The sequence below is a fragment of the Scyliorhinus torazame genome, chromosome 29, assembly GCF_047496885.1.
Source record: "Scyliorhinus torazame isolate Kashiwa2021f chromosome 29, sScyTor2.1, whole genome shotgun sequence".
NCBI classification, from domain to species: Eukaryota; Metazoa; Chordata; class Chondrichthyes; order Carcharhiniformes; family Scyliorhinidae; genus Scyliorhinus; species Scyliorhinus torazame.
In genome coordinates, this window is record NC_092735.1 from 30,319,361 (window position 1) to 30,333,297 (window position 13,937).

At 44.6% G+C, this 13,937-nt stretch overlaps 1 protein-coding gene across 1 annotated transcript in view; it reads right to left on the bottom strand.

The window, feature by feature from the left end:
• Positions 1-13,937, bottom strand: part of LOC140403992 (protein phosphatase 1 regulatory subunit 12C-like) — a 116,656-nt gene that overhangs the window by 19,763 nt on the left and 82,956 nt on the right. Inside the window, exons 15-17 of the mRNA XM_072492311.1 lie at positions 13,010-13,115; positions 3,714-3,841; positions 307-356 (exon numbers count right to left, since the gene is read on the bottom strand). Coding sequence (XP_072348412.1) covers positions 307-356; positions 3,714-3,841; positions 13,010-13,115 — 284 coding nt within the window. The remainder of the gene's footprint in view (positions 1-306; positions 357-3,713; positions 3,842-13,009; positions 13,116-13,937) is intronic.

Here is a 13,937-nt window from a genome sequence, read left to right on the forward strand (position 1 = left end):
GTCCCATGGGAGAGAGCCAAATTGGGTAAAGGCCTAGCAGCAATAGCGGAGGGCAAAACAAGAAAACATGCTGATGTTGGAGGAACAGCGACGTCAGACTGAAGGAAATCAAGGAGATAGGAGTGGTGGTGTCAACAGCACATTTTAGGAATTCATCAACTGGGTCACGTTAATGAGGTACTTGCGCTGTGAAGCACTTTGGCACGACCAGAGCAGGTGCTATATAAATGCAACTTTTTGTTCCACCAAGCTCCAAGAACCATTTAAGTATGTTTTGTCAGCGAGTGCCAGGTAAAATGTTCTTGCCTGTACAGCGTTGCAGTATCCACACTATTCATTTGCTCAGTGTTGTCTTCCTGAAACACAGTAAGATAGAGACACCATTTTAAAACAAACAAACTTACAGTCCGCAACCGAGTTAGTCATCTGCAGCTACACGGTGGTATTTGGTAATGATAGTATTGGGGAGTTAGCTTACCTCGTATATGCATAATTGTTATTCTTTGGGAATCATTTATAAATGGGTAGCCCCCCAAAAATACAACTGCAAGTTGCACCATCCTAAATTGAAGGAGGGGTAAGAACCTAAACAATAGGAACAAGGCTCAAGAGAATGAGATTATATAGTGGGGTTCCCCAGTGTTCCGTGCTAGGACCACTGCTCTTTTGATCTTTATTAATGACCCAGACTTGGTTGTGCAGGGCACAATTCCAAAACGTGCAGATGACACAAAACTTGGAAACACATTGTGAGGAGGATGGTGGTGGGCTTTGAGGGGACAGTCAGACTGGTGAAAGGGATGGGCAGGTGGAAGATGAAATTTAACGCAGGAAGTGAAGTGTGAAGTAGTGCATTTTTATGGTAAGAATGGGAGCAGACATCGTAAAATAAAAGAGATGCAGAGATAGAGAGAGAGAGAGAGACCGTGGGACATTGATGGTGACTAGGGCAGGTTGAGAAAATGGTCAGTACGGCATACAGAATCCGGAATTTTAAAAAAAGGGACAGGGAACAAAAGCAAGGAGGTTACGGTGATCCTTTATAAAGCAGCGCGGTCTCAAAAAGAGTATTTTGTCCAATTCTGGGCACGGCACTGTCGGAAGAATGTGAAAGCATTCCAGAGGGCGCAGAAAAGATTTACGGCAATGGTTACAGGGATGGCGGCACTCTACCAGTGGTTAGCACTGCTGGCTTGCAGCGCCAGGGACCCGGGTTCAATTCTAGCCTTGTGTGGCTGCCCGTGTGGAGTCTGCACATTCTCCCAGTGTCTGCGTGGGTTTCCTCCGGGTGCTCTGGTTTCCCCCCACGGTCCAAAGACTGTGCAGGTTAGGTGGATTGGCCATGATAAATTGGCCCCTCGAGTGTCCAGCGATAGATCAGGAGCTTGGTTGGGGTGCTCTTTCAGAGGGTCAGTGCGGACTGAATGAGCCAAATGGCCTCCTTCGACTCCGTCGGGATTCTATGATGGACGTCAGTTTCGTGGATAGATTGGCGAAGCGAAGGCTGTTTTCTTGGAAGAATGTGGAGTGGAGATTTGACAAGACGCGTTCAAAATCATGACCGAGCTGGACAGAGCAAATTCATCGAATCCCTCAGTGCAGAAGGAGGCCATTCAGCCCATCGTGTCTGCACTGACCCTCTGAAAGAGCATCCCTACTCAGCCCGGTATCCCCACCTAGCCGTTGATCACCGAGGGGCAATTTAGAATGGCCAATCCACCTAACCTGAACAGCAGGTCGGGAGAAGCGGTTTCCATTTGTAGGAGGGTTTAGGAACCAAAGCGCACTGATTGCAGGTGATTGGCAAAAGAACCAGAGGCGACCTGAAGGATAAACCTCTTATTGTTTGACAAGCTCAGCAGGTGGTTGGGATCTGGAATGCCCTGTCTGCGAGTGGGTGGAGACAAATTCAATTGTGGTTTGCAACAGGGAATTTGATAATTACCCGTAGAGAAAAGATTTACATGGTTACAGGAAAAAGGCAAGGGTGGGTCTGGCCGAGTTGCTCTCGCAGAGGGCTGGCACATATAGGCCAAGTGGCCTTCTTCTGTAATTCTATAAACTCATAGCTAAAAGTCAACCACTACAAATGCTCTCATTGATCCACTGTCTCTGTCCAAAATGCACTGCCAAAACGGTAAAGAAAAAGAGGGAGGTGGCAATTTAATGCTATTGCCAGCTTGGCGCCCAGCTGAGCTCATATCTCAAGATGGCAAGGCTTTGAAAGCGTGCACAATTCAATTCAGATTCTTTCCTTAGAAGTAGAGTCAAGCATCTTTGACAAGTAAGCCTGTGATGTGGCTGTAAATTCAGCTGAATAATCACTGGTTGTAATCCACAGGGAAATAAAGTTTCAAAGCATATTCTATTAGGTAATAAGCTAAAACTATGTGTAGGAAAGGATTAATCTGTTAACACCAAACAAACCAGAGCAGTGCCCAGTTTTGACAACTGACCTCAACCCAACATATGAAAAGAACAATGGGAGCCTTGTACATCCACCAGCAATTCCTTCGGCACAATTATAAATCCATCAGAATAAAGCGGATCCTCCACAAACCCATAAGAGTTCACCAACTCAAGAGCACAAATCAGGGCAGAATGCCAGTCTTTGGTAAGAAATTTGTAAGAAATCATGGGTTCAAATAGTTCAGACACAGGATGCTCCAAACAAGCTTCGTATTTGGTACGAGTTGAGAATCACCACCATATCCCCAAAGTAATGTTTCCCCAAAATCCCGTTAAGAGGAGAGGAAGTCTTTTGATGACATTGAGAAGACCACAAAACAAAAACATCAGCTATAGATTGGGTCCCTTATTATATTAACATCCATTACCATGGTCTGTACATCAAGCACGCCCACCACCAACATCGAGTGCATTTGTGCTGACAGATTGGCCATAGGGAAACCATAACAGGTTCAGCAATCAAATAGTTCCAGCCATTAATGCAAACAGCTGATTTAAGTAGCCTAAAGTCTTTATTTTCCGACCGGCTCCTAAAATATTTAAGCGTGAACAGAGGATGTAGACTTCGAGCGGCTTTAATCAGCTGTTGGTAAATACCGAACGTCACAAATCTGGAGGGTTTCTCTCACCAGACAGGGAGAAGAGAAAACACTGACCAGAAATTACTACACCAAGTTAAAGTCCAACAGGTTTGTTTCAAATCACTAGCTTTCAGAGCACTGCTCCTTCCTCAGGTGATTCACCCGAGGAAGGAACAGTGCTCTGAAAGCTAGTGATTTGAAACAAACCTGTTGGACTTTAAGCTGTGTTGTAACACTTCTTACTGTGCTCCCCCAGTCCAACGCCAGCATCTCCACCTCACAGAAATTACTAGTCAATGTAAGGTGGACAAAATGCTTGCTATGGAACGTTTGAAAGGTTTGCCTAGATATCTGATTCATGGGCACCAAATTGCCATGACTTAGGGAGAATCTGGTCTGTTCGGCACTTACTTTGCCTGGACTTCGATAGTAAACCAGCATTTTTTAAACAAACTGGCAATGTGCAATGTGATTTATTACTACTGCAAATATAAAAGATGTCAAACCTTTGTCCAAGGAAATTCACAAAGACAGATTGATCAAAAAGGAACAAAAACAAACCAACATTTTGGAAGGAGCTTACAATCACATTGCACACAAGCAAACCTAAAGTCTCTCAGGATGAAGACCACCACTAAGATTGGCCATTGGTACAGCACTTGCCTCTTCTGCGAATTCTGGCTTGCCAGTAAACCTGCGTTCTTTTCGGGCTTTTCGTCGATCTCGCACAGATAACCGGTTCTGATTGCTATAGTCCGAATCATCTTCTTCCCTTTTGCTGCCTTCCGATTCTGCAGGTGGGAGAAAGAGAACAGTTCCAACTACGGCATGTTCCGAAACACTGTCAAAACAAGCTAACGGTGGGAGAAGATGTACTTCTCTGTTTTCATCTGACCCTCTTGTACCAATGCTCACAGATACTCAGCGGGATGAAGAATGGCAGTGACCCCTCAGCTCCTAACTGTGGCTGGCTCTGCTGCGCAGCAGGGCAGGAAGAAGAATGGCAGGGCTATAGTGATAGGGGACTCAATCGTAAGGGGAATAGACAGGCGGTTCTGCGGACGCAATCGAGACTCCAGGATGGTATGTTGCCTCCCTCGTGCAAGGGTCAAGGATGTCTCGGAGCGGCTGCAGATGGTGCAAGAGGGAGGGATTCAAATTCCTGGGGCATTGGAACCGGTTCTGGGGGAGGTGCGACAAGTACAAACTGGATGGTCTGCACCTGGGCAGGACTGGAACCGATGTCCTGGGGGGGGGGGGGGGGGGGGCGCGTTTGCTAGAGCTGTTGGGGAGGGTTTAAACTAATGTGGCAGGGGGATGGGAACCAATGCAGGAAGTCGGAAGGTACTAAAACAGGGACAGAAACAAAAGGCAGTAAGGGGGAAAGCAGAAGGCAGAGAAGCCATGGTCAAAAATCCAAAAAGGGCGACAGTACAAGGTACAGTGACTGAGGGGAGCTCAGTGAATAGGCCCAGTAATACTAAAAGGAATAAAACGGGAAGTAAAAACCTAATTGGTAAGCGATGCGGCAGGTTGTTACATGAAAATATGGGTTCAACGACAAGGAAAATTAGGAGAAAAGTTAAGAGGAAATATAACTTGGGAGAGGTTACTGATCGAGGTGTTAAGGTTCAAAACAGAGGTATAAAAGCCAACATAAGTGTACTTTACCTGAATGCTCGTAGTATTCGAAATAAGGTAAATGAGCTGATGGCGCAAATCATCGTGAATGACTATGATTTAGTGGCCATTACTGAAACATGGTTAAAGGATGGTCACGACTGGGAGTTAAATATCCACGGGTATCAAACTATTCGGAAGGACAGAGTGGATGGTAAGGGAGGTGGTGTAGCTCTGTTATTTAAGGATGACATCTGGGCAATAGTAAGGGATGACATCGGTGCTATGAAGGATAAGGTTGAATCCGTTTGGGTGGAAATCAGGAATAGTAAGGCGAAAAAAAATCACTGATAGGAGTAGTCTACAGGCCACCAAATAGTAACATTATGGTGGGGCAGGCAATAAACAAACAAATAACTGATGCATGTAGAAATGGTACAGCAGTTATCATGAGGGATTTTAATCTACATGTCGATTGGTTTAACCAGGTCGGTCAAGGCAGTCTTGAGGAGGAGTTTATAGAATGTATCCGCGATAGTTTCCTAGAACAGTATGTAATGGAACCTACGAGGGAACAGGCGGTCCTAGATCTGGTCCTGTGTAATGAGACAGGGTTGATTCATGATCTCATAGTTAGGGATCCTCTCGGAAGGAGTGATCACAATATGGTGGAATTTAAAATACAGATGGAGGGTGAGAAGATAAAATAAAACACTAGTGTTTTGTACTTAAACAAAGGAGATTACAATGGGATGAGAGAAGAGCTAGCTAAGGTAGACTGAGAGCAAAGACTTTATGGTGAAACAGTTGAGGAACAGTGGAGAACCTTCCAAGCGATTTTTCACAGTCTCAGCAAAGGTTTATACCAACAAAAAGGAAGGACGGTAGAAAGAGGGAAAATCGACCGTGGATATCTAAGGAAATAAGGTAGAGTATCAAATTGAAGGAAAAAGCATACAAAGTGGCAAAGATTAGTAGGAGACTAAAGGACTGGGAAATCTTTAGGGGGCAACAGAAAGCTACTAAAAAAGCTATAAAGAAGAGTAAGATAGATTATGAGAGTAAACGTGCTCAGAATATAAAAACAGATAGTAAAAGTTTCTGCAAATATATAAAACAAAAAAGAGTGGCTAAGGTAAATATTGGTCCTTTGGAGGATGAGAAGGGAGATTTAATAATGGGAGAGGAGGAAATGGCTGAGGAACTGAACAGATTTTTTGGGTCAGTCTTCACAGTGGAAGACACAAATAACATGCCAGTGACTGACAGAAATGAGGCTATGACAGATGAGGACCTTGAGATGATTATCATTAAGGAGGTAGTGATGGGCAAGTTAATGGGGCTAAAGGTAGACAAGTCTCCTGGCCCTGATGGAATGCATCCCAGAGTGCTAAAAGAGATGGTTAGGGAAATTGCAAATGCACTAGTGATAACTTACCAAAATTCACTAGACTCTGGGATGGCCCCGGCGGATTAGAAATTAGCAAACGTGACACCACTGCTTAAAAAAGGAGGTAGGCAGAAATCGGGTAATTATAGGCCAGTGAGCTTAACTTCGGTAGTAGGGAAGATGCTGGAATCTATCATCAAGGAAGAAATAGCGAGGCATCTGGATGGAAATTGTCCCATTGGGCAGACGCAGTATGGGTTCATAAAGGGCAGGTCGTGCCGAACAAATTTAGTGGAATTTTTTGAGAACATTACCAGAGCGGTAGATAACGGGGAACCAATGGATGTGGTATATCTGGATTTCCAGAAAGCTTTTGACAATGTGCCACACAAAAGGTTGCTGCATAAGATAAAGATGCATGGCATTAAGGGTAAAGTAGTAGCATGGATAGAGGATTGGTTAATTAATAGAAAGCAAAGAGTGGGGATTAATGGGTGTTTCTCTAGTTGGCAAATCAGTAGCTAGTGGTGTCCCACTAGCTATAGGGATCAGTGTTGCGCCCACAATTGTTCACAATTTACATAGATGATTTGGAGTTGGGGACAAAGGGCAATGTGTCCAAGTTTGCAGACGACACTAAGATGAGTGGTAAAGCAAAAAGTGCAGAGGATACCGGAAGTCTGCAGAGGGATTTGGATAGGTTAAGTGAATGGGCTAGGGTCTGGCAGATGGAATACAATGTTGACAAATGTGAGGTTATCCATTTTGGTAGGAATAACAGCAAAATACATTATTATTTAAATGATAAAATATTAAAACAGGCTGCTGTGCAGAGAGACCTGGGTGCGCTAATGCACAAGTTGAAAAAAGTTGGTTTACAGGTGCAACAGGTGATTAAGCCGGCAAATTCAATTTTGTCCTTCATTGCTAGAGGGATGGAGTTTAAGACTAGGGAGGTTATGCTGCAATTGTATAAGGTGTTAGTGAGGCCATACCTGGAGTATTGTGTTCAGTTTTGGTCTCCTTACCTGAGAAAGGACGTACTGGCGCTGGAGGGTGTGCAGAGGAGATTCGGTAGGTTAATCCCAGAGCTGAAGGGGTTGGTTTACGAGGAAGAGGTTGAGTAAACTGGAACTGTACTTGTTGGAATTTAGAAGGATGAGGGGGGATCTTAGAGAAACATATAGAATTATGAAGGGAATAGATAGGATAGATGCGGGCAGGTTGTTTACACTGGCGGGTGAAAGCAGAACGAGGGGGCATAGCCTCAAAATAAGGGGAAGTAGATTTAGGACTGAGTTTAGGAGGAACCTCTTCACCCAAAGGGTTGTGAATCTATGGAATTCCCTGCCCAGTGAAGCAGTTGAGGCTCCTTCATTAAATTTTTTCAAGATAAAGATAGAAAAGGGGTTAAGGGTTATGGTGTTCGGGCCAGAAAGTGGAGCTGAGTGGCGGAGCAGGCTTGAGGGGCCAGATGGCCTACTCCTGCTCCTAGTTCTTATGTTCTTATTCAGCCCCTCGAGCCTGCTCCGCCATTCAGTGCGATCATAGCTGATCTCATCTCGGCCTCAACACTTTTTAAAAAAAAATATTTTTATTAAACTTTTATCATATTATATCAATGATGTGGAGATGCCGGCGTTGGACTGGGGTGAGCACAGTACGAAGTCTTACAACACCAGGTTAAAGTCCAACAGGTTTGTTAACCTGTTGGACTTTAAATTGTTTGGACATACCCAAACCTGTTGGACTTTAACCTGGTGTTGTAAGACTTCGTACTATATTATATCAAAACATACAAAAAGTACAAAAAGGGCTTACAAACAACAGTAAACCAAAGAACAATGAGCTAGTAAACCAGCACCCCCCCCTTACTCCCTACCAACTCCACTTTCCTGCCCGTTCTCCATAACCCTTCAACCCGTTACTAACTAAAGGATCTGTCCATCTCCTCCTTAAATTTACTCAATGACCCAGCAACCACTGCACTCTGGGGTAGCAAATTCGAGATTCACGACCCTTTGAGAAGTAATTCCTCATCAACTCGGTTTTAAATCTTAAAGCTATGACCTCTCATTCTAGATTGCCCCACAAGAGGAAATATCATCTTGTTTTTAAAATAAATCATTTTTACAGTACATGGGGTTCACTGGCGAGGCAGCATCTGTTGCCCAACCCGAATTGCCCTGGGGAAGGTGGTGGTGAGCTGTGATACACCCACAGTGAGAGAAAGTTCCAGCATTTTGACCCAGCGTCAACGAACGAACAACTGATATATTTCCAAGTCAGGATTGTGAGTGACTTGGAGGGGAACTTCTAAGTGGTGCTGTTCCCATGTATCTGCAGCCATTGCCCTGGGTGGTAGTGGTCGTGGGTTTGGAAGATGCTCCCCAAGGTGAATTCCTGCAGTGCATCTGGTAGATGGTATAAACGGCTGCTACTGTGCTTTGGTGATGGAGGGAGTGAATGTTTGTGGAAGCGGTGCCAGTCAAGCGGGCTGCTTTGTACTGGATGGTGTTGAGCGTTGTTGGAGCTGCACTCAGAATCTACAGTTCAGAAGGAGGCCATTTGGCCCATCGACCTCACAAATGAGCACTCTATTCATACCCATTTCCCCCCTACTACCGTACCCTAACCTGCACCCCCCATGACACTAAGGGACAATTTTATCATGGCCAATCCACCTAACCTGCACATCTTTGGACTGTGGGAGGAAACCGGAGCACCCAGAGGAAACCCACGCACAGAGAGAATGTACAAACTCCACACAGACAGTAGACAGTGACCCAAGCCAGAATTGAACCCGGGTCCCTGGCGCTGTGAGGCAGCAGTGCTAACCACTGTGCCACCACTCATGCAGGCAAGTGGATGTATTCCATCGCACTCCTGACTTGTGCCTTGCAGATGGTGGACAGGCTTTGGGGGGGGGGGGTCAGGAGGTGATTTACTCGTCGCAAGATTTCCTGCTTCTGACCTGCTCTTATAGCCACAGTGTTTATAAGGCTAGTCCAGTTCAGTTTTGGTTAATGGTAACCCCCAGGATGTTGGTAGTGGGGAACTCAGCAATGGAATGTCAAGGGGCGATGGTTTAATTCCCTCTTATTAGAGATGGGCATTGCATGACACAAACATTACTTGCCACTCGTCAGCCCAAGCCTCGATATTGTCCAGGTCTTGCTGCATTTGCAGGTGGACTGCTTCAGTATTTGAGTGGTCGCGAATGGTTGTGCAATCATCAGTGAACATCCCCAGATCTGACCTTATGTTGGAAGGGAGGTCATTGATGAAGCAGCTGAAGGACAGTTGGAGTCTAGGACACTACGCTGAGCAACTCCTGCAGTGATGTCCCGGGACCGAGATGACGGACCTCCAACAACCACAACCGTCTTCCATTTTGCTAGGTATGATTTCAACCAGTGGAGAGTCTCCCCCCCCCCCCCCCCACGCGATTCCCATTGACTCATTTTACTAGGGATCCTTGATACCATGCTTTATCAAATACTGACTTGATGTCAAGGGCAGTCACTCTCACCTCACCTCTGGAATTCAGCTCTTTTGTCCATCGTTGAACCAAGGCTGTAATGAGGCGGAACCAAAATTGAGCATCAAGGAAGAGGTTAGTGAGTGCCACTTGATAGCACTGTTGATGACCCGTTCCATCATTTACTGATGATTGAGAGTAGATTAATTGGGCAGTAATTGGCCGGATTGGATTTGTCCTGCGTTGTGTGTACAGGACATTCCAGGGCAATTTTCCACATTACCAGGTAGATTTCTTTAATTTTATTTTATTTTATGTAGAGTATCCAATTATTTCTCCCCCCCAATTAAGGGTCAATCCACCTAACTCTGCACATCTTTGGGTTGTCGGGGTGATACCCATGCAGAAAGAGGGAGAATATGCAAACTCCACATGTACAGCGACCTGGGGCCAGAATCGAACTCGGGTCCTCAGCGCCATGAGGCAGCAGTGCTAACCACTGCACCACCGTGCCACCCCCCCCCCCCCAAACCGGAAGAACCTGAAGGCCAGAATATTTTCTTGTTAAATTGTAGAATTACTGCGTAGATTTTTCTACCCTCATGGTAAATTTTATGCAGGTGATGCGGTGCTCCTGATGGGTTTCCACCGTTGATATACACCTCATGGGTATATATTAAACATCTCGTGGGTATATATTAAACAGAGTATTTTATTGGAGGACCACTCAGATCTCAAAGGGTGGAGGAGTTCACAGAGATATAGAGCGGCAAGACTATAAAGGGATTTGAACATCTAGAAAGAGAATTTTTAAATCAGAAGAAATGTAACTAAGACCAAGTGTTTTACTCCTATAACTTCCTCAGATTGGCAATCAGTGGTGGATTGCCATCCTGTAGCGACACGTCTTCCCTTAAAATGGAAAGGGCCGGTCTGGCCCGACCTTACTGTGCTTTTTTCTTTCTAACACTTCCTGAGTTACTATGGAGCATAACACTGACTGAACCATCCAAAGTTAGTGATTTAAATCGCTTTGTCACGTGGTTCCTAGCCAATCGCAATTATCCAGGAGAAATTAGCCCTTTTGGACAATTGCCAAGTAAACGGCTACATGGGAACGTCAAAGGAGGATTCCCCAGCACATCTTTGCAGTACCCACTCCTAAATCCCACTCTAGGGAGCCAGGAGGTTATGGCCCATTATGGGCAGCATGGTAGCACAGTGGTTAGCACTGTTGCTTCACAGCGCCAGGGTCCCAGGTTCGATTCCCAGTTTGGGTCACTGTGTGGAGTCTACACGTTCTCCCTGTGTCTGCGTGGGTTTCCTCCGGGTGCTCCCACAAATCCTGAAAGTGCTTGTTAGGTGAATTGGACATTCTGAATTCTCCCTCTGTGCACCCGAACAGGCGCTGAATAAGGCTAGAGTAGAGTGCTCTTTTGGAGGGTCAGTGTAGACTCAATCAGTCGAATGGCCTCCTTCTGCACTGTCGAGATTCTATGGACTTCTCCAGTCTTGATCCCACTTTTTAGGAGCAGCAACTTTAACTACCCCCAATTTTTCTCTATGACCTTCTCTCTGCTGGGAGCCAGCCGTGCCAATCTTTCAACGTACTCATTATCCGTCTGTCGCTTCTGTCAGCCGAATACAAGCAACACCCTTCTCTGTATTTTTCGCAAGAAAAGTCTCGTTATTCACAAATGAAGCCCTTTGCCATCCTCAACATTATTACAGAAGACTGCATCAATAAAGCTCCTTCAAGTAACTAGTTTTGCTCAGGGTGAATTTCCTTTTGATTTTGCTATCAATTTTAAAATTTTCATCCTGGTTTTCAAATTCCTCATTGGCCTCCCTCTTCCCTTTCTTTGCAACTTCCTCCAGCCTTATGATGCTTGGAGATCTCTATGCTCTTCCAATTCTGCTTTACACACAATCTGATTTTCATCACTTCACCATTGGCTGCTATGCCTTCAGCTGCCTGGGCCACAAGCTCTGGAAGTCTTTTCCTAAACTCTTCTCTCCCTCTACCCTAAAACCAGCTGGCTTAATCAAGCTTTAGTTCACACGTCGTAATATCTCAAAGTGGCTCGCTGTCAAATTTTGTTTGATAATGTCCCCCTGTGAAGCACTCGAGATATTTTTCTATGTTTGAGGTGCTGCATAAATGAAAGTTTACTCACAAAAGGAGGGGAAAATATTCACAAATTTCACTTCCCTTCAACGTGCGTGGTGGCAGCATGCTGGCTTGGGAGGCATGCAGTTTTGTCCAGTGCTCAAAGTTAATGACTTAACCTCTTTCAAGACATCTTGTAGCAGCTACAACAGGTTCAGCAATGCAGAAGAGCAGCAATCAGAACTCGGCTCGAGTGGTTATTTCCCCTCGTTAAATCCTGCTTTGTGCTGTTCCGTGTGTCTGATCCAGAGTTCTGATTTTGCAATGAGTGGGTGTTTGACATCTCTTTGCTTGCAAGCTCAAATTAAGAATGCTCTCAAGTGTGATGTCTAATATATTAGGCATTTGTAGAGTTTTGTTCCAGGGTGTCTCAATTAACTAGTCAATCATGGATTATATGGTCTAGTGGGAAGCTCTCAAAACTCTGGCATAGCAGCAGAGCGGAATTTGTAACAGGCTCAAGGGGTTGCATGGCCTATTTAAAAAGTACATGCTCTCAACCGTACACCATCTGTTGGACCATTGCTATTTCTGGAAGAAAAAAATATTTACCATCAAGCACTTTGAGGTGCTGTAACTAAATGTTGCCTTTACGACGAGAGGGTCTCCGATTCAAATTCTTTGATTTCAACAAGTTCTGTATTTGCAGAATCCTCAAGTATAAAATGACTCGTCTGCTAAATTGTCATTACTTTACGTGCATGTTTTTTGAAAATTAAAGTAAGTATTGTTTGTTAATCCAACCACAGACTGGCCTCAGCTGTGACTCACGTTGATAATACACTCGGCCAAGACAGAGGTTTGCAGGATCAAGCCCCATTGTAGACTTCTAGGCTGACACTTCAGTGTCGTACTGAGGGAGAGCTGCACTGACGTTTAGCCAAGGGCCCCATCTGACTTTTTGGTTTTTTTAAAACATTTTTAAAAATCAGCCAACTCTAAAAGCACCATTAGACGTGGTCAGACACAAGACTGATTTGGAAACCCCAATTCTTCCAACCAAAAAGGGAGCTGCAAAGAGTTGAGAAGCAAGATCTGTTGGACCACAGTAATGTCTGGTGCCAGCTTCCCGAAGGATTCATTGCAAGAACCAATTGGTTTAATATTCTGCCTTACTACTGGAGTTTCTTTTTACTTCTATTTGGTTTGCAAATGATTTCAGGATATAATGTTCCTGTGTGAATAAAATTACCACACCAATAACTACTTTCAGGTGCAAATTACGACCAGAGTTATGGGAAATTTAGTCAACTAAGGAACTAAAAAAAAAAATTATTGCGGATATAATTTTACATTACCTTTGTTCGAGCCTATAACCGAAGCTGAAGGAATAGCATATCTGGAGTATGCTGAAGTAAACGATATGCCTTCGGTGGTCAAGGGTCTCAGTCGACTGCCCACTTCCTGGAGAGGCAACAGAGAAACCATTGTTTTGTTAGGTTAGAGGGGCTAGAATATAAATGTTCGCACTCCCAGCAGCTGAATGGAGTAGAAGACCATAAGACATAGGAGCAGGATTAGGCCACTCAGCCCATCGAGTCTGCTCCGCCACTCAATCATGGCTGATATTTTTCTCATCCCCATTCTCCTGCCTTCTCCCAATAACCCCTGATCCCCTTATTAGTCAAGAACCTATCTATCTCTGTCTTAAAGACACTCAGTGATTTGGCCTCCACAGTCTTCTGCAGCAAAGAATTCCACAGATTCACCACCCTTTGGCTGAAAAAATTCCTCCTCATCTCGGTTTCAAAGGATCGTCCCTTTAGTCTGAGATGGTGTCCTCTAGTTCTAGCTTTTCCTACAAATGGAAACATCCTCTCCACGTCCACTCTATCCAGGCATCGCAGTATCCTGTACGTTTCAGTAAGATCTTCCCTCATCCTTCTAAACTCCAAATATGTTTTATTACACCAATGATGTGAAGGAGTTAGAAATATCTGAAGTTACAATCTGGTGTGTGAAGTACTGCTTCGTGCCACCATCCCTGAACAGCCAGCACTGATTTTAAGGTTATGCCCCTTTGTCCTGGAGTTTCTTCGCCAGAGGAAATAATCTCTCTCTCTCCCTATCCTATTAACTCATTTTAAACAGCTCAATTAAATCTTCTGCGCTCAATGGAACACAGATCTAGTTTATGCAACCTGCCGTCATAATTTAGTTTGGCAAATCCCAAAGCATATTCCGGAGTAAATAGATTAAAAACCTTTTTTCTCAAACGTCGCCTTA